Below are 22,005 nucleotides of genomic sequence, written 5' to 3' on the forward strand. Positions count from 1 at the left end.
GTAAATATATTTATATATTTATAAAGTTGATACAATTCCCTTCCAGTCCAACGTCCAGTTTAAAAAATATTTTCTTCACACTGTCCCTTGTTTGACATGAAGGATCCCTCTGTGTCAACACTCAAAGCCCTTATGATGCTCTAAGAGAGAAAAGTCTTTGCTAGGGTGGATTCTAGTTACCCAAAAATATGGATGACACAGGAAGCTTGTGCTAAAAAGCAGGAAGTGTTTAACGCAGGAGGTTGTTCTAACGAGATAATTGTCCGTGGTGTGTCACAGGATTCCTTCTACTCAGTGGTTAAACAGTTACCTCGTTCTTACTGGCAGTGCGGTATGTGTGTTGGTGGCCGGGAATGTACTGTAGGTGGTCCACTGTGTGTGTTCGTCGGGAGGCAAACGCCTGCCTCTTAGACGTGGGCGCTTGGTGGTTGACCGTCAGTGTGTTGTAGGAATCATTAGAGGCACTGGGTTGAGAGTGCATCTTCGCTATCTTATGGCGGTCCATGACCGGCGTGGTTGGCATCAGCATGTCGGCGTGAGACATGGCACGTGACATTGCCTTCTCCCGGAACTTGTCACGCCTCATTGCAGGGGACAGCAAGGGATCCTGGGAAAGGAGGCGGTCCGCTGACAGCAGCTGCTCCTCTGAGAGGTGTCGGCTGCTTCCATACGCAGCTGCTGCCATCCCGCCATATGAAGATAAGCCATAGTCTCCGCGTCGCGGTGTCCTGGGAGGAGACAGGACGTGGTCCTGGGACATAGCCCTCTGGACTCTGCGGGGCCGCTGCCGCTGCTGCTGGTGCTGGTGCTGCTGGTGCTGCTGCTGGAGCTGCTGATGCTGCTGATGCTGCTGGTGCTGCTGGTGCTGCTGGTGCTGCTGATGCTGCACAGGATCAGCATTCAGCTTCACCATGTGGGTCGGTCCCCGGCCACCGAAGTCAGGATGATGATGTTTCCTTGTGTAGTACTCCTCCACATCCTTATCAACTAAGAAGTAAGGAAACGGGTGTGATGAGAGATGGTATTAGGATAACTGGTTTTGCTTTAAATAAATAAACACATCCTTGGATTCTTTTGGAATATGCTTTAGAATTTGAATAAAATTAGGTTTTGTATTCAAGCAATACAATTATTAATGTTTTGTGCCCTTTATTTCACCATAGAGGACATTAAAGACCCAGACATTTTTCCTCATGTCCACCAGTAGTCATTTCCCTAAACGTGGAGAGAGGCCATTGGCCAACCTCAGGGTTGAAGCCCACCTGTGCCAATGCCCTTCATTGAACACAACTGATGGTTTCTCCTGAGGCTTTGTGGAGTCCCTCAGTGGAAACTGTCATTATATAAATTGATTCACTACCTGATCAATTGGTGACACAGTCACATCACAGGGATGGTCCCTGTGGACAGAGCTCCTGTGTTTGGGTGGATGTTTTCTCTGGCCTGAAGGGTTGCCCTCAGGGTTCTGTTCAAATGAGCTTCAGAGAACCTCTACCTGTGCTGTGTATTCTCTGGTGACATAAACCAACTGCCAAAATACTCCTTTTAGTTCTTAAATAGTTTAAATAGGTTGAGCACAACAGAGGTTGAATTCTGTTAAAACAGCTTTAAATCCTTATTGCTCATGAAAAAAGGACGAGGCCTCATTGTGGTGCCACAGTCCTCAACAGCTCATGTGTTGTTTAATATCTCTGCCAGATATCTCTGCCAGAAAGACGGTCTTCCTGTGGGTTGTGTGTGTCGTAATGGTGAAGTCATTACGACTGTACTTACCACAGGCAGGAATCACTTGTCTGCAGAGTTCTGTCAACCCTTTTTTTTTTTGGCAACTCAGATACTCAAGAGGACGCAACCACTGAGACACTGTGATTGGCTGCTTCAGCTGAGGGATTGTTACCTCTGCAGTCGTTAATTATTAAGGAACACAAAGGTTGGATAACTATTTTAGTTCCATACTAAATCAAATGGGAATTGTTTGTCTGTATGCTCAGGGAGAAGTGTCACGCCTGGATACAGAATGTCACCTTATTGTCCCTCCATGAGGGGTTTCACGTCCACTGCTCTGAGCATTCCTAATGACAGTGGTCTGACTTCCGCCTGGGGCTGAGTGCTCGAGTGTTTCCCCCCATAGAATTGGTTTAGATGTGACATTATGGCAGAAAATGTCAACCAAACGCAACCAGAGGCGACAAATGTGCAGACAATTGACAAGCCATGGCCCGTAGCTCCACAAATAGGTCAAAATCAAGGATCCAGTCACTGTGAGAGATCTGCAGTGATTATACACTCACATGGCAGAAAAATATTATATAAGAGGATCCAAGCGTATGTCTCAGAAAATAGTCCGGGGTGTAGCTGACATGGGCAAATAGAGTGAAGAGTGGTCACATTTACCCCAGGTTAGGTGCAGCATTAAAACAAAGGGGCGTCTGCATTCTTGTTTGCCTGCTTTTCTTCCTTGTTTATTTTTTACATCAAGGGATAGTTCACCCAAAAATGATACTCACTCATTATCTACTCACCACTATGCTAGTGGAGGAGTGGGTAAAGTGTTTGAGTCCGAAAAGTGTAAGAAGTGCAGCAGCCGAATCCAATACAACTAAAGATTTTAATGAACTATCTTAAAACCATGAAAAAGATCATCCAAATGTCCAATAAGACCTGACATTCATATTCGACTCTAAACGATGTAATTTACACCGTCTTATAAAGCCTAAATGTCTTCTGATGTCTACCGACGAGCTGCATTGATGGACCTTCGGAAATATTAACGCAAAAAAAAATCTTTGCAGAATTCTTCGTTGCATTTTCCTTCAAAATAAACGCTTACAGAGCTGCCAGGAAGGACTTTATCGTTTAACTTTGGCAGGCAGTGTCGATAATCATTGATAGCTACTTTACAGCAACTGAAAATAAAGAACTGCAACTGGGATTAATAGCTGAATGAAATGTTCTTTGAGAACTGTTCATTTTATTGACACTTGGGATGTATACTGGATCCAAGGAAGTGCATTGTGGAATTTAGTTCGATGTGGACATGCAGTATGTTCAATAAATTGGCGACTCCCTGTAGCAGCAACCGCTGTGTAACATTAATGTAGGTTACGTTGTTGATCATGACAACAACTCGTTCACAACAATGGCAACGACAAACAATTCCCCAGTGAGTTGGGCATCGCTGAACTATGAATAAACAGATGAACAGCTGTTTATGCAGCAGTTGTGCAGCTTCAGGGTTCTTCAGACTCCCACAGAGTCCCGTAGCTGGTCTTTACTTGTCACAATTCAATTACTGCCAGTCACTTTTACAGTTTCAGCCTCCCAACAGGCCAAACAAACAGCCCATTCCAAACACTCAGATTTAGAGCGAGCACTCCACTAATTTCTATTAAAAAGAGACACTTGCCAGACTGATAAGAGTCAGTGCTTTAAATACAATATCTTCACGTTATCATGACAATGTGCAAACATGGAGGGAGAATTGAAGTTACATTAGCAGCAATCAGTATGAACAAAAAATAAAAAAAAGGTTTCAGTTAAGCAAACGATGAAAGCTAACTATAATTATCTTAAAATAATATACATTTTAAGGGGGAATTGGCTCAAAATGTGTCAGCTACAAATACACGGTGTGTTTTTCTAGAGGTGCCTCTTGATTTATGCTTTTTATTTACACACACGTTACGCTGTATACGCTGAAATGACGGATGCACATTGCTTGATCTCACCTCTGCGGCGCTGATAAAACGCAGCACTTTACAATTAACATGATTGTGAGGGGCGAAGGGGTCCCGAGCGAGCATCGGAGCTGCATACGTAGGAAATTGCTAACAGCGGCTAATTAAGCCCCCAGCTCCCACTCTGCAAGATTAGATTCAATATAGCCAGTATATTTATGTGTCAGCCATTGATCGCGGAGGACTGTAATCGTATAATGCACTTTCACTCGTGGAACTGGTGGAACATCAATTATAAAGTGATCTTTTCGAGATGTTTGGAGCATGAATGGAGGAAAGCAGCAGTATCGTGATGTATTCTATTTTCTTTTTGTCGTTGTTGTGGGGATTAAGACATGGCTGGTGTTCTGAAAGGTGAGGGAGGAGCTCAATGGGATATTTTAGAGCCGGTCCTCGATTTTTGTCTTTTCTGTCATCACAGAAGGATGGGTAGAATGGAAGAGGAGTCACACACACACACACACACACAGACACACACACACACACACACACACACACACACACACACACACACACACACACACACACACACACACACACACACACACACACACACACACAATCCTTTAGCATTTAAAATTTGCAAATAAACTATTCTGATTTATTGGAGTCCCCATCTTCTCTCTAGATGGTTTAATTAAAACAGCAATCTAATAACTTTTATAAAGGCTCATTTCCGAAGACCTCACTCGTGCTCAAACCTTAGCCTTTTTTTCAAGGGAAAACTTTTGCCCGCTCATTTGACAAATTATACTGGTCCTCTGTCTCTAGTGTGAAAAGACTCTTTGTAGTTCAACGTGATTAATCTTTGAGATATTCAATGTGTGTCCAAGGCTCCGGCAAGATAACCTCGATTTGATCAGAGAGAGAAAAAGGCAAATGTATAAAGGAGGAGTGCTGAATGCACTGAGAGGAGATTGCCCTGATCACACAACTGGGCCACTAGAAAGGGGCTGAAGCCACATTTAAATAGCTTCCTCCCTTGTGCAACTCCTGTTAAGATTCAAGGACAGTGAATGCTGCATTGTGCTTCTTAGTAATAAAAGAACACGACACAAAAGACCTGGATCAAGGCCTCTGTAATGTTTCTACTGACATTTTAAACTCAGAAAAGCTTCTGGATGTTAAAGGAAGCAGTTTCTGAAAGAAATGTTTTACTGTAAACAATTTTGTTATATGTTATAACAATATAATACACAGGCTAACATACAGTGTGTTCATATTGTAGTGCTTGATTCAGTCAACACAACTGAAAGGGACACGTAGCAGCACCTATTCATTGTCTGTTTACATGAGCGTATGAAAATAAATATATAGATTAACACTCGTGAGGACAGACGGCTCCATTTGATTGGTTGAGTGATTGAAAGGAACTTTACGTGAGGGGACTAGCTGTAAAAAAAAAATCCTCATTGCTCGACAATACAATATATAGAAAATGGTCATCAACTATAAATGTTGGATCTGAATCTGAAAAGAACATTTAACTGATTTTACAAGAACTTTCTTAAAGTCTTTACTTTGCTATAGACGAGCGATGCTCATCAATGAACAGGTATGAGCTGTGGCTAACTATAGCAGCATCCACTGTGTTGACGTTAAAAAAGAATAGAAAAAAGAAAAGAATACTGTTGTTTGCTATTTACTTATCTTTTTCTTCAATGACTTTCTTTACATCTCAAAATCAGCTAATATGTCCATTAATCTATCCTTAGATTGCTTAAATTCTAAAATCGCACAGTACCACTAAAATCGTCTGTTCAAAGAGTCTGTTCCAGGCTAAACTTCCAGGCTAAGATAAAACTTGTTTTCATCCCTCGCTTAAATAAATAAAAAACTTGAATGAAAAAAAAAAAGAATATTAGGCAGGCATGCGCTCGTCATGAGGTTGAAATGGCAGCATCAACTCCATCTTTGAGCTGAAAATGTCACAGCAGAGATAATGAACTGTAGCATCACTGAGACATGAAAGCACCATCCTGTCGGAGTAAAGGAGCCATTCAGCTGAGAAAAAATTGTCTCTTAATATGTCATTAAGAGACATTAGCAACATGACATGGGCCGCAGATGGAGCCAAATTACATGCCGATTAGTTGTCAGTCGATGGGCCAATAAGTGAGTTTATGGGAATGAGTATGGAGGCTCCAGCAAGTTGTCGGGCATTTTAAGAAGCCCTTAAAAAGGTGAAAAGATCAGGTGCCAAACATCTGGAGATACTTATAATGTTGCACGTGTCTGTAATGGACATTCAGACATTTCAACAGACCAGACCCGGTGAATGCGACGACCCTTGAATGCGCAGGGCATGAGGGTGACGTCATTCCCCGTCTCTTTTTTGTTTTTCAACTGCATCGGGCAAAACACGGCGATGGAGGATGAACTGGCGGACCACCTACTTAATCTGTGCAGAGAGGAGGAGTATTTACTTAAGTCAGGCTTGAGGGCTAGCTCGTAGGAGGGCGGCAGATGGCTGAGGTTCTGGAAGGATCTGGAGAGGGACACGTCGTAGGGCTCTGTGGCTGAGGTCAGGATGTTGTTCATCCGCTGGGGTCTTTCTACAGGCGACAGAGGAGGAAGCGGTGCAGTGCAGTCAGTAGACAGTCAGGCAGAAACGGGAGGGGGGGGGGCTGCAGTTTTAAGGTGACCTGAACTTACACACCGGCTGATGGATGAACTGGAGGTCAGTTTTTATGAATCTGACTGAGAAGGCTGGCTGCGTTTCCTGGGCATGCAGCACAATGTTGCAGTGGTTTTGTTTGGACTAAAATAAATTGGTATGGATATAAAAACTATGACTTGATATAGGGAGTTACTTTAAATTGTCTGTGTTTACTCCTAGAGTCATGTTTAGAACAACTATGAAAAAGAAACACCCAACGCAAAGGTTGTAAGTAGTTTGTATCCCATTAATATGGGCTTGTTTTTTCATATATTTGTTTTCATGATCATTCATTATTCCAGAAAAGCTGAATCATATACGTAATATAATAAGTCATTGAATATGACAAGAAGAAAAAGCAACTTTCATACAACATGATTCATGGTTACCTATATTGCCTCTTGAAGCCTTCACAATTCATATTTTTTTTTAATATATTTTTTACATGTCCAGATGACTTCGAACCTCCCATCAGGAAGTTGGAACATCCACCATCTTGTTTGATCCCAACAGTTGTTGGGATTTGGAACATATACAAACTAAACTCAGGTCATTTCTTTGTGCACATCCATATGTGTGTGTTGACAAAGGTTATGCGTGGACTATTGACTAAAACGACGACGTGCTGTATTTGGCTGAACTGATGAATTCCAGCAAATAATTTAGTCTGATTCAAACTGTTGCTTTACTGCAGCAAAACGTCTTCATCAGTTCATTTTGAGATGTCGCTGATATGGCCCCATTAAGGCTGCTTGCACTGCGTGTGGAGCTCCTGTGGCTTCAGTATTCGGGACGGCCCGTCATGGGTCATGAGGCACAGTGGGTGGGGAGGGGTGTGATACGGGCAGGGACAAAAATAGGTCTGGGCGACTATACTGCAGCAAGGAGGACAGGGACACACAACACCAAGGAACATATGGTGTAGAGGGGAAACTTTCAATGTCTAAAGACGTGTGGGTGTGGGGTGGAGGGGATGGAGGGGGTGGAGTGGGGAGGATAAAGCTGGTTAGAGGAGTGAAGGGGGCAAAAAAACTTCATGAGCAAAGAAAAAGATTTTGAGATCGGAGTAAAGGTCATGGATTATAATGCAGAGGCGTGAAGTTTGGAGACTGTGAAAAATACACAAGCGCTTATAAAAAAAAAGAAAAGAGGAGAGGAGAATAAAAAATGACCTCCAGTATGCGGGTAAAGAATTTTGATATCTACATGATATGTGTGGTAGAAGAGATGAGGAAACAAATACACATAAACACCATGTGCATGTGTATCACTTACCGTATCTCATTTGTCGGTGGGCTAACAAATCCAAGTGAGAAAAAAAGGATCAATCACAATCAACGTGCACAGTTTTTAACCAAGCCTCCCATAGCAGAGGTCGGCCTTATTCAGAGCCAATGTTGCAAAAATAATGCTGCCCAGGGTTGATGGAAAATCCAAACCGGCAACTCTTGAATTATACAGCTACGATCCTCGTCAGAAGCTAAATACATTTCAAAAGCCAAAGCCTGAAGAGTTTTATTTGGCACTGAAAGCCCTTTTGAAACCCATTTTCCCAGTAAAGACCGCCCTGTTTAGGAGACAGCGTTCCATTAATGGTGGAAAACGATGTACTGTGATCCAGTGAGTGTCTCTCATATTTAACTTGTGAGACACTGACACCAAACATCTGCCGCTGCAGTTTTTAGAAGAGCACATAGGGGATTTTTGTAACAAACAATGCCTGATTCCCTCTGTAATTACACTGTGTTTCATTTCATTGCCGTTTAGTTGCAGGACCGTTCAGTAATTCCACAGTGAGCGCTGCTCCCCTTTCACGGGAAATCGCATTCAGAGAAATACATAGGACGCCGTAGCAGTAATTTGGTTTGCAATAACTTCAGGAAACTGCTGAGATGATCCTTTGATTATCCTGCACTTTTTGCTTTTCATTTTCTCTCCAGACTCCTTTATCGTTCTCTCAGATTTTAATTTCCCTGGGAGAGATATACTTTTGTCCTTGAAAATGGAAATAGTCTGCCGCAAGATCTGTTTGGCTTTCTTTCATTTAGAGACAGATAACAATGCATATCATTTTAACAAGTCAAGTCAGGTCGACGGCAACCACCAGGTCTTTCTTAAACGTTCACAGAACTTGAAAAGACGGAAAGATTTGGACGGATACTTTGCTGGCGAGTATTACAAATGTGTATCCTCATGTTCAAGCATGGTGAATTTCTGAGGCACATGTAATGAAACATCCCATGTTAAGGACAACACAACATGACAGTTCTTCTTACCTAGTTTAGGTGTGAGCGCTGTCAGATCCAGGTGGCTGTGCTGATAGTCATGGTGGTGGTTTCCTATTGTGAGAAAAACACCGAGAGTTACCACTGGATTTCAAAATAGTGTGTTCAACTCACAGGAATGTGTCAGGTTCCTGTCCTTAAAGGGTCATGCTAAAGGGTCACGTCAATCAAAACCTCTTTTAAAAATATAGTTTTTCCCTTTTGATCTTTTTGTTATCAAGTGGTCAGTTTAAGATATTTCTCCACAAACCCCAAAACGATGTGGGTGACATTTGAATGTAAAACATCAAAGCATAACGCAATCCACGGTTTAATCCAGTTACTTTTCCTGCAAAATTGGAAGCTCACAGTCAAGCAACAGTTAACAGATTAGGAATCAAGTGCAGGACCTCGCCTGAAAGGAACAACTTAATACCCAACAAAAACTCCTCAGACCATGAGTGATTTCTCTTGCTTCCTCAATGACTTCAGATCAGCTCTATAAAAAAAATTCAGACTTTAAAGAAGACATATTCTGTGCATATCCAGGTTGATGATTTTAATTTGGGTTATTACCTAAAAAGGTTTAGATGCTCTAATAAAAACACATCACTTTCATTATATTGTCCATTGCTGCAGCTCCTCCATTCAGCCGATGTCTGAAACTCCAGTCTCTTTTTCTGCTCCTGTCTCTTTAAGCCCCCCTTCCAGATGATTGGTCAGCTCACTGAGTTATGAGTGGGCAACTGCTTCTAGCACATGTAGAAAACTTCAGCTTCTGTTCTCAGTTAACCTGGGTTTGCTAGGGGGCGTGTCAGACTAGCCGCTGGCCGTGCCTTATGCAAATGTGTGGAATCTTGTCAGGTGACATCCTGACTCCATGGAAGTTTTGGGATAGAGGACACATCACGGCTTCAGGAGCAGTGTCTTCTGTGGGGTGGACTTTCTGCTTTTTAACTTTGCAGATCTTTTACATACATAAAAACCTATATAACACACTAGAGGAAAGACCGCTGACATTTTTTTAATATACATCTCTCCCTTAGTACATTACAATTGGCCATATGTGGATAAATACTCTTCCCTTAATCATAGTCAAAAAACCTCACTCTCTTTTTAAGGTCAGCACAATAAGCTCTGCAGCAATTGTCTCCATCATTGATCAGGTGGCGTTTCCATCAGCATCATTCAGTGTTCGCTGCATCCTCAGATATGAAGCTTTGATTTGTTCTGTGCGTCTCCAGTAAACATTAAACTGTCACTGCTCGGTTGTGGCTCCGTGAGTGCTTCTTCAATCTGACGGAATCCACAGTGAAGCTCTGCTTTGCCAAAATGATTGATTACAGCCTCTTTATGAAAAAAGGAACACGGAACATGGCTCCACCTCACGGTGATCCATCTTCCCTGTAAGTGACTCATTTGATGTTGCACTAACATCGTTACGTGTTGTTTGAGCGGCCAGAGAACAAACCAGATTCCATCGCTGAGCAGCAACGGGAGTTCAAATAATTTCAGAGAGGAAAATATTGCCTTCATTCAATTAGATCAGCTTTTTCTGAAAGCAGAGCATAGAAAGCGTGGATATATGATGGCTGCACCTTATTTGCATTTTAATATGTTCATCTATCTTCCTGTAAGAGAGCTAATGACAATAAAAAACAAGCTCTCATAGCTTCAGACAACGTGTATGAGCTCTTTGCGCTTTGGACTGACAACATTGGATGGATCCGACTGTTACTAAATTAATTTGCTATGAAGTCGAAAAAAAATGGTTACGTCACCAAATAAATAACCTTTGCCGTCAGTGAATCTCAATGCATTTGAAATTCACTACATTAAAATGTAGCAGATGGTTAAAAAGTTTATCACCAAGCAAGGACACTTTTTCTTTGCTGTAATCCCCCATTCTGGCCTTACATGTGTACAACCCAATTTTATCTGATATTTCAACGTTATTGCTCTTGTGCAGCATCCCAGGCAGTTCATTCAGCACACAAAAAAGTAATAATATGTAATTTGTTTACGAGGAATGTGCATTTCAAAGCACAGTCTGGTCCGGGCCCACGATGATGCAGCCGATTCAGCCCCGGGACAGTGAGCAATCACACAACACAAAACCGTCAGAGAAAAAACATTCAAGACACAAATACACTTATTTTCTGAGGCTGGAGTGTTGACTCAAGTGGAACCCGAAATTCCGCAGCGAGAAGCCTGAAAATTTGACGTTTCCTCCTCGAGCATACCGCAGCAATCTGACAACAACTTAAGGACCCGCACACAACGGTCTCGAGGAGTGTTTGGTCATAAAGCTATCTGACGCACATACCCTGCTCTGTCTTCTCATACGCACCAACATGAACAGAGACGGGGTCAGCGTGCATAACTGAAATCCCTTTCAGTACCTCCAAACCCACAAGAGCAGGAAGATAAGTGATGTTGCAATATAACGCCATCTTTGCAACAACCATGGATAGATGGTGTTTGTGAATTTGTGTCACTCCTCTTTTGTTTTTGCTATTTCACCTGCTCAAAAATCCATTATATGCAGAACATGTACCGTTATATATACAAAATACATAAATGTATGAGCACCTGAACATGTGATATTTCATTATGACGTTAACTGTGATTATTCTGGTGCTGTAACAGCCTCAATTCCTGTGGTCTTATGATGGAAACAGTTGGGAGAATTTTTCCCATTCAGCTACAAGAGCTTTGATGATGTCCAACAAATGACTGACAATAAAGATGGATGACACTTCTCCTCCCCCCATCGCACCAAAATGAAATACCCTAGGCGCTGCCATTTGTTCTGTTTAGGTCATTTGGAGCAAGAGTCTGTGCATTTGTGATTGTGAGCTGGAGCTATTGAGCTCCTGTCGATACACACACATCTGAACAATCACAAGACAGGCTCAGCTGTTGATTGTGACACCTCCCACTGTTTTTATATCATCAAATAACTAACTATTACCCCGAAAAAATCAGTGTGATAAGAACCACTACTACTACTTTGACGATTTAGTTTGCGCCATGTCCCATCTACTAACATGAAGGAGGCAAGGTTTGCACCACCAGATGTCATCCATCTTTATAAAAAGTCCTTGATTCCTTTGCGGTATATTTTTAATCTGACATTTTACTTGTACAGTGTCTGTTTCACGTAAATCTGAGTAACTCTGCAAGCAGATTACAAAACCCCTGACCACAGCATCCTGATCAATCCATCACTGACCAAGTTTTATATCTATGTATCTTATTCTGTATAAACCATTGATTGTAAATGCACATGGATGATGCATCTCCACCTTCTTCTACTGTTGGGAAATGAAGCCAAAATATTCTGGATATGAAAACTGCCATCTTGCACCTATTACGTCATTTAGAGCAAGAGTCTGAGTGACAGTGATGAGCAATGGAACCATGGCAACCTGAATGACAGAAACCATCTGTGAGACAAAAATATTTAATGTGCACTTTGATATTTTAGATGGTCCATGTCTCATCTGCTAACATGGATGAGGCGTAGTTTTTGACTTGATGATTTGGCTTCTCTTTTGGAAGCTGTCCAGTCGTAAGTCTTTATTTACAGTCTTTGGTAAAAACTTGATTTTAAAAGTGGACACAGGTTTTTGGTCAATTTTATATCAAGTGCAAAAAACTGTTTTTCATTTTAACAATAATATAATACAGATTAATAAACCTTAACAAAAATGCTCAAATCATTGTGCAGCGCTATATACATCACAAGGACATTAGGGGATTTCCTCCTCTTCTCCTATATATCAGTTTAATCTTTCACACACTGAGGCGCTGACATCCTGAATCCCTCTGACACCGAGTTCGCACCATGTGAAGTATCTGGAGGAGAACATACCTGCTAAGTGTTAATACATAATGCAACAGCTCTCGCTGACAGCCAAGCATGTGTCTTGTCGATGGGTGACTCTGTCACAAATGAATCAAATGCTTCCAGGTTTCGAGTGGGTGGACAGAGGGGATCCCACTGTGACCCAGATCCATTTTAAATGCTTTGCTCCAGGGAAGCTGACGGACAGACGCCGGCTATGGAGAGAGCCCAAGCTATGTCATTAGCCTGGCAGAGTGTGAAGCACCTGGTGGGAGAGAACACCCTGTTTTGTCCTTGTGCATATGAAAGTGTGATGGAAAGTCACACAGAAAGATGGAGCATGCAGCCATTTTGTGTCTTCACCTTCGAAAAACTGCGGACTTTAATCTCTAATGGATCTGTGACAAGCATTAAACCCCAGCGGAGAAATTTGCAACTGGAAAGAATAAGAGACATTTCCACACTGATTATCAGAAAAAAATCACACAGTTGCAATTCATCGTCATCACTTAGAAGTGACACCTCACCCAAATCCTTTTTCTTCCAGTATCAAATAGGCCCATTTGAATAAATTGTCTCTAAAATGGTTTGAGCTCCAGGGACAAAAAAATCATTATGTGCTCTGGGAATTAAAGTTGCTTTGAAGCATTTATTTTTGAACTTCCACTGGTTCTCCAGTACAGTGAGGATAACACACATAAGACCGATGTGAACAGGTTAAAATGTAAATCTAAAGATGTATGTCGACAGTAAAATAGTCCCATATTTTTCAATTGCAGCTGTTATAATAGGTCTGTAAAAATAAATATATGATGAGCTGATGTCACATTAAACTTTAGGTTCTGACGCCTGATATCACAGTCGTTACGTTTTCATATGTTCACCTTTATTTCAAACTTTTGCCAAGTTCAACACAACAATATAATGTTTAATAACAATATGTCTATATGAACCAAAATACAAGATATATTCTGCTCATATTCAGGTTGATCAATTCAATTTGGCCTAATGTTCAGAAAACATATCACTTTCCTCAAACTGCCCATTAGTGCAGCTCCTCTTTTCAACCTCTGTCTGAAACACTTGGTTTTAGCTCCTGCCTCTTTAAGCCAACGCCTCTGACAAAGCTTGTACTGCTCTGATTGGCCAACTGGCCAACTCTGTTGCGACTGTTCAATTGCTTCCAGCGCATGCAGGAAATGTTGCTCTCTCTCGCAAACCTTTTCTTTGTCTCAATTCAGGGACCGAATTCCTTTGGAGGCTGTTTTTGAAGACCGATTGCGTCACGACAGCACAACTAGGCTGGATCCCACTTGGTCCAGCATATCCCAGGATTCATTGCACCTGAGTGACAAACGCAGGCAAGTGATGGGAGCATCCAACCAAACAGCTAATGGTACACATGTCAAAAAAACAGGCATGAAAACTTTCAAACTTCAACTCTCGCTCAGCAACAAGCAAGGGCATTATGAGCTGGTCATGCCCATCACAGAAAACCTCTGTACCAGACCGTCACATTTCGGTTTCGGCCTTTGCGGTCTACGCTGCCGACAAAGGAGGCGGTTATCGATGGCCGCTTAGAATGTTTCCTGCAAAGTATGCAGCTCCTGAATTGAGACACAATTCTGGATACATTGTGTGGTTATACAATACAGTACAATACAAGTTTATAAATCTCGAAGACAGTTGATTTAGGGCAAGAAAAAGAAGACGATAAAAAGATACAGACACACATGTCCACAAAAATTGAAACACAATAAAAGAGCTATTCAGTTTGTTTTGAGCTAAAAGTGGGATTTCTTTAGGGTCAAAATAAATAAATAAATATCAATAAAAGAAATGTATTAATATATTATTAAATTGGCACATGAGAACACATTAATACAGAAGTATCAATCACATGTCTGAGGTGTTTCAGGAGCTTCAGTGGTTTATGAAGAGGAACTGTGCTTTTTAACTTTGCAGAGCTTTTACAGTCACAAAGAAAACACACTTGAGGAGATAAAAACCTGAAAATGCATCATTGGTCTCCTTTATTATCAGCTGGTTCATCTTTGATGACTTGTGTTTTGTCTCAGCATTCTCTCCTGTCCTCTCTTCAATGAAACACATTAAATTGCACATCCCCTGTAGCATTTTCCACTTTGTGCACTCAAGGCAATTATAGTATTTTTCTCTGCACATGAATGAATATTAATTCTGTTTACAAGTGAGCCACGTCCTGAAAATCCCGAGCATTTTTTTTTTTTTTTAATACAAAATGTTTTTACCAGTCTTTTCCTCTGCTGACAACAAATCATTTAATTTTCCATTTCAAAAGCTGCAGCTGTGAAACAAACAAGTCCCTCTTTCCTGCATATTTCATTGCGAGAAAAAAAAACATTTCTTCAGCGCAGGGTCAGGTGTGTACAGCAGAGAGCCCTGATCCACTCTCTCAGCCGTACCCATGCGGTGTCATGAGCTTGACCGACGGCGTCTCGGGGAGCGCAGCTTCCTCGGAGTCTGTGAATTACTAACAAGGATAAGCACAGATTTATCTGATGTCTTCCTCGATATGTCAGAAGTAACATCACACAAAGCTGCCGTTATCCTTGCTGTGGAATAAAGGACTCCGTGAATCAAGAGGAGGAAAACAGAGGCAGCCGAGTTAACAGCCGGGGCGGGGTCTTCAGAGTCAACCAAACTGCTGCTACATCATACCACAGTGTTTTACAACAGCCTTTGATGGATGATACAACTTCTTTGCTCCTGCTGAGATACTGAATTATCCAAGACGTAGGAACATAAACTCAATGCTGCACATAAATGTATGAGGACACTGCTCCCGTGTGTGATATTTTGACATGTGATTCATGAGGATTAATGGTAAACAGAAATTGTATTTATACAGCACTTTTCCATTTTTAATGACCACTCAAAGCAAAGCGTTTACATGAGGGAGCAATTTAGGATTCAGCGTCTTGCCCAAGGACACACGTGGATTGCGCGTGACAGGAATCAAACCCTCCGACAAGTAGATAACCCGCTCAACCTCCTGAGCCCGATTATCTCATATAACAGCCTCAGCATTGGTGAGATCCGCCACGGATGTTCTGGTACTGATGAAGGAACCGAGTGAAAAGCTGAGGATGAAATAACGTCCTGAACAGTGGAGAAAAACCTGCACTGTGACAAGAATCTGCTAGATAGATAAAAAACATAACAGAGAGGGACACAAACAGTTTGGCCCATTAAGAAGAATCATAATGTTACATGTAATGTGCTATTTTGTTGGTTCGACAATATCCCCATTGACCAAATCGGTTTGATGAATAATAGTTTTCTCGGTGAGAACGTGACGGCACAAAGCTCTGACCTCAAACTCAGACAAAAACACATTTTGACTGAAAATTTCACTTCATGAAAAACATCTGCAAGAGACTGCCTTCAATGTGGATGTGGTGAGTAAGGTACCTGCAAAGTGAAACAATAAAATCTTTTATATTCCGTAGGCTGCCAAAACCCATAACGGCGGTTTACAATATTAGCTGGAAGGATAATATTTATCCTTATTTATTATCATGATGTCAACAGTTTCCTTCTCACTCTCTGAAACTCACAAGTAAACTGCAGCATCAGGCAGCCAGTGATCGTGGGACAGGTTGAATGTGAGCACAGAGCAGCGCAGCTTCTGACCTTGTCACTCCTCATGAGTAAACACCAACCTCATGACAGCTCCCCTCCCCAGGGGAAGGTATAGACTCAGAGGTGGATGCTGGGAAGGAGGTGGCATGAAAAACAATGAAGTGACAGTTGATGTTTGCAGAGAGGAGCGGGACGGCGGACTGGCGTTGACTTCCTGAACTCGCAGACTTCACCTCATTAACGCAACAAGAAATGTCTGCACGCACGTATTTTTCAAATGCCGTGGCGACAGTTTCAATTTCTTTGCTGGGTGAGCAACTTTTAGTTTTGACATTGGCACTCTGCAACTGCTTCATCTGTAAAATATCGGTCTCATGCCTGGGCAACACTGGGTACATTTGCAGCACCGGTGATCGGCTGCGTATCACGGGATTTTGCTACGTGAGGTTTCTGGTTTGACTATTTCCTCGAATAAAAGTGACCTATGTATTCCATTGAATGACAGGACTGCACCTTATGAAGCGGTGCATCTTATGGTCCCTGCAAATACTTAACAATAAAATCCTTGTTAAAACAAATGAATGGATTAATTTAATAAGAATGCTACAGTGCTTTTTTTTGGTAGAGGAAGTGTTGCAAAGGGTTATGTTAGTGACATTAACAGACACATTCAACAGATGAAAACTGAAACTGGGTTGAAAGATAATATAATAATATATTTAATAATATAATAATTTAAGGCAGCGTTCATGTCAAGTGAACAAGTAAGAAAAATTTTTGGTGTCAGACTCCAACTCAGAAACTTTGTGACACTGATATTTATAAAACTACACATGTCAACAAATTGTTTGACAAATGGCTGCAAATGCACAACCACTGATACTATTTACATCAAAATAAAATCCAATATTGACACTATTACAAACAATTCAGCTGACAGCAGAGCTGTTTGCCTCATCACTTGGTGATGATGTACAACGAATATGTTTATCTCTGAGTGGAAGCTTAGCACTAGAGAGCTTTCCTAATCCTAGAGATGAAATATAAGAGTTTTTCATTTAAAAGACAAAAACAAGTCAAACCAAAAATCAATGCATTCGTTATTTCTTTTACTCCCTGAAACAAAGCCATAGAAAATTATTACTCATATTTATCCTTCTAAAAAATAAAATGGCTACATTGATGAAACTGCAGAACATATATTTTTCTCAGGAGGATATTTTTTTTATTATACTTTTTGTATATTTTCTATGATAAAAAGATACACTAAAAAATGTTGTATGGGTAGATAAGTTATTGATCTACAGTCCAAGCAGTGCAAGTAAAATAAAACATACCTGCTTTTTATGAGCTATTACGACTATATTTATTGCTTGTCCATGCAATAATATCTAATAACAAGCGCTTGAAGACTAATCAATTACGACAAATAATGACTACTTATGTGTAAACACATCAGCCATCAACCTCATTGCCGCTCCTGTGGCTCAGTGGCAGCAGGTCCCTGCAGCCAGGTTCCACAATGTGGTTGGAAGCTAGAGAGCAGCAGCATGAAGGCTGTTACAGCAGCAGCTTCATGCCCCTTGGTTCTGAAATTGCATGAGTTTACTTTCTGAGTGCCTACCTACTTATAGATATATAGTGAACTCATTAAATAAAACTTTTCTTTCATTGTTGAACTTTTTTTGGCAACCAGAAGAGTATTTTGCACTTAGAGAACATTTACAGTGAAGAGCTCAGAACTGGAGGTAGTTTAATGATGAAACTTTGATGGTTCAAAACTTAAGAAGCAGCGTTTATGGAGGCTCACTGCACAGAAAAAGAAGACAATAAATGGTGAAGGTAACACACAGCATTTTAAGACCATGTTTGGTGTAAAGGGTAGCAGACTATTCCAAAAGTGAATTATCCAGTGGGTTATTTTCCATAATTATGCTCCGTGTTTTCCTGTAATTACGCCTGTAGTTTGCTACAAAGCAACTCTTGATAAGCAGGCTGATCAAAATGATTAAACGAAGGAGAGGAGGCAGGCTTTGTGAAAATGGCACAAACTGGAAAATTACAACCGAGATCTTTTAATGACTTTGCAATTATGAGCCCAACTTGGCTGCTAGCTGGCATTTAACGACCAGCGCGTGCAGAATGCTAAATCTGAACGTTCACATCCTTTTGCTTCAGTTTTGTGGAAGCGTCTCCGGTTGAGACTCGGCTAATTTGAGTTCACACTTTGATCAGACACAACTGTTGGCTCATGTAAAATTCATAAAGGGCTGGGAATTCAGGCGACTGAGTAATGCTCTTTGTTAAGCTGCTGTTATGCAGAGACACACTTCGGAGATGGAGGAAACAAGTGGCTCTGTACAGTCCAGGTCATCCCTGAATTGTGCATTTGTCCCTTTCTCTTCCCTTTTTTTAGTCCCATCTATATGTCTCTGTGGTTCAGACACCGCTCCCTCTCTCCTTTCTCCCCAAAGACAGGGACAGGAGAACTGAGGTGACTGGCTCGGCATGACACATGACGACTTCCCATGAGGCCTGGAGCCGAGGATCTCTGTTTCTCCCGTATTGATTAGGGATTGTGTGTCACAGCTCCTGGGCGCGTCATGCACTACCGACACGCTTTTTCCAGTCAAGAGAAGGCAGCGCCTGTTGTCTTCCCCGCTCCCTTTAGGCTGACCTTGTGACTTCTTGTCAGAAATAAGAAATTTCAGACAAAGTCCCGAGCTCACCGGAGCGTGCAGAGGGATAGATGACCACTGAGGGACAAGGAGTGAAAACAAAGATCTGCTTGTGAAATACACTCTGTCCAGAGCTATAGTTAACATTGAAGAAGTCAAGGTCACGTCCTCAACCTGGAGGGAGTTTAGGACATCCAATTAAAAACCTAGTGAACATTTGGGCTTTTATGAGCTGATTCCAGTGTTTTCTTTTCACTGAATAATGATATAATGATATAATACTGTGTACGGAGAACAGAGATTTCCCTATATAGACTGTGTTTTTGAATATAGAAAGACATGTAGTGTACATACTAGACAAAACATTAAGTAACATAAGCATTAGTGAGAATATTAGTATTGCTGATGTGCTTCAAACATTAATCATTCATAAAAGATTGTTGTTTGTTGAAATGGTGACATTTAAAGCTCCTGTTTGTGATAACAACAAACATATCAGTGTTGTATCATTAATCCCTGGAAGTAATATGATCTGTGTGCAAGTAAACAGTTGCACATCAGTTATGATCATTTGGACTTGACTGTCTTTGGGCAACAATCACTGTGTTTTTTAACTCTATCAACTTTCTGCCAAAGTCGTGGGTTTATTACAGCTGTAAGTAGGCTGTGTCTGGACTTTTTATTTGAAAGTATTAAGTATTCCAAGATATTATATCTGGATAAGTGTCAAAAAAACACTTTTTGGAAAAAAGGACGTTGAAATAGTGTGAATTACAGACAAAGACCTGTTTACAAAGAGAAAACTTTCCCTCTGGAGATGTCTGAGCTCCCTGTCCTCTCCTCCAGCGGCTGACCTGAGCCTGGTGTTCCGACAGGAAAAAACAAAAGAAACGGCATCAGTGTCTCCGACCGTTTACCGACTCCTCTGAGAATCTTTTATCAGGAAGCGTTTCAGTAAGTGGGTGTTATTTTACAGCCGCTCCCATCAGTGGAGCATTTCTTGGCTCGGTGCTGCGTGTCTTTGAGTGGCTTTGTCCCCTTCACACTTCTGCCACTTTCACAGAACTCGAGCAGCAAACGCCTCTTTTCTCCCCTCCCTGTCTCAAGAGTGGGATGATTAGAACAGATAATTACATCTATTTACATAGAAATGTGATTGATACTTGCTTCTACTGCTTCCTTAAGCCGCTGCATGAGCCATCTGCTGCTGATCTTGTTATGAACAATCCTCAATATTTGGATCCTCCGTCTGAAGTTACCTAATTAAATGATCATTCGCGACAAGCAAACAATTCTGGATGATGATGCTAATTAACGGCTGAACACTGAGGTGGTTCGCATTGAGAGACGCCACGATTGCATTCGTCTAATGGTGTTTATTGTGAGACTTGTGATTAATACTGCTTCATAAAGAGTCGGAGAAAGATCAGTATTTTTCCAACGGAAGCAGAGACAAAGCGAGTGCAGCGCTGCAATCCCTCAGACAGGCCGCGGGCCTAATTGCCGTCATCCACAGTATTGACCGCCCTCATAACAATCTCAAATGAACACTTGAGTGATAATGCCACAACTCGTTAACATTTCAGCGCAGCGGGACTTTTCAAAATGTCAAGATGAACCCAAACGGATTAACAAACAGGACGACCTTTTTTTAATAGATGCCACAAATCCCATTTTCATAACAACTAGGAAACAATTTCTTGATTGTGTTTTCAGAAGTTGGGGACATGATCAAGTTTGTGATCCTTCTGCCTGCTGTTCTGTGTGAAATCGACCCCGCCCGAGGGCCCTGCACGAATGTGTTCAGAACATTTTCTCACCCTGTGCAGCCTTGTGTCGAACATGCCCTCTAGTCAGGCTGCGCCTCAACAGGTACACAGTCAGACTGCTTATTAAAACTTTGGCTTCAAGCCCCAGGAGCCTCGGGGCTCGTCTGCTCTGCCAACATGCCTCCAGCTTGACAATGAGCTGCAGGTGTAAAGTGCTTGCCAAAGGTGTGGTTGCAGGTTTGACCACAGAATCACAATGGTTCTGTTATAATCCTGGAATGTAGGGGACTGTTACTCATACTGCATCGTACATTACATTACATGTCATTAGGCGGACGCTTTTATCCAAAGCGACTTACAATAAGTGCACTCAACATCTATGAGGGGCCATTTAGGGGTTCGGTATCTTGCCGCCAACCCTCTTGTTGGAGGACGACCACTCTACCCCCTAGGCCATGTTGTTGAGTATCCTGGTTCAGCTTGACCGATGTCACAGCAATGATATCAGTATACATATTTGCTTGTAATTGGTCAAAATCCGAGGTCAAATGTGCATTACAGGATCATCATCACTGTTGACGGCACAAATTATATCACTGAAGGTGTGATGCAGTCTGTGGGAGGGACACGATTTTTTGGGCTGCAACCCTTCTGGTGATGTCTGACCATGCAACCATCGACCATGGTCAACAGGAGAGCAAAGGAGCTGGAACACATTGACGTAGATGCACCAGATACAACACTGTTGAGCTGTATTTCCACTTTGCCGTGTTTTATAATGTCTCTCCACATGTGCAGTGTTTGTGCACCAGCAGCACTGTGCTGGTAAATGACCACACAGCCATAACGACAAGAAACTACGCTGCAGTACTTTGAGGAAGCGAGATAATTGACTTGTTTCTCAGGGAGGCCTTTTTGTACTCGCTGTGTGTCCACAGTTGTTGGTAGTCGACCTGCTGCTCAAAGCACCCCCCCACGGTCCTGTCAGCAGGAGTGACTGCTAATTATACAACAGCAGGGAAGCCCGCTGCAGAAAGATACCTTATTTGTATATAACCCCGGAGAATGGTTTCTTTCTGTTGCCTTGTTTTCGTACATGGTCTCCTGCTTGAAATGCGATATTGACTCTATGCAGTGTTATTTCATCGTCCACGAGGAAGAGAACTGAGGTGGAACCCGATCATCGCAGGAGAAGTGATTTATTTTAATGGGCACAAGATGAAAGCGAGGACTGAAAGAGAATGCATGTGTGTGAAAACAGAGGAGTGATTTTCTGCCTTTGCATCAGGGCTTTTGAAGAAGTTCCTGGTTGCTACAAAAGGAGAGGTCAGCGAGCAGATGGGGGCACTCGGTTATACGCACAGGTGAAGAAATCCAACACTGCCAATCAAAGAGAATGAGAAAATACAGGTGAGACCGGAGGG

At 41.8% G+C, this 22,005-nt stretch overlaps 1 protein-coding gene across 6 annotated transcripts in view; it reads right to left on the bottom strand.

Annotated features, from left to right (window-relative positions):
- Nucleotides 1-298: 298 nt before the first annotated feature.
- LOC133023762 (protein shisa-6) overlaps nt 299-22,005 on the bottom strand; it is a 69,495-nt gene continuing 47,788 nt past the window's right edge. For 2 of the 6 annotated variants that reach the window (XM_061090829.1, XM_061090828.1), the window contains 3 exons: nt 6,134-6,292; nt 899-987; nt 299-808 (listed from right to left, as the gene is read on the bottom strand). In XM_061090829.1, the coding sequence (XP_060946812.1) occupies nt 299-808; nt 899-987; nt 6,134-6,292 (758 nt within the window). Of the gene's footprint in view, nt 988-6,133; nt 6,293-7,671; nt 7,693-8,672; nt 8,736-22,005 lie in introns of all 6 variants that reach the window. The other 4 variants (XM_061090825.1, XM_061090827.1, XM_061090824.1 and 1 more) reach the window with 4 other exon arrangements.

The sequence above is a fragment of the Limanda limanda genome, chromosome 17, assembly GCF_963576545.1.
Source record: "Limanda limanda chromosome 17, fLimLim1.1, whole genome shotgun sequence".
Taxonomy (NCBI): domain Eukaryota; kingdom Metazoa; phylum Chordata; class Actinopteri; order Pleuronectiformes; family Pleuronectidae; genus Limanda; species Limanda limanda.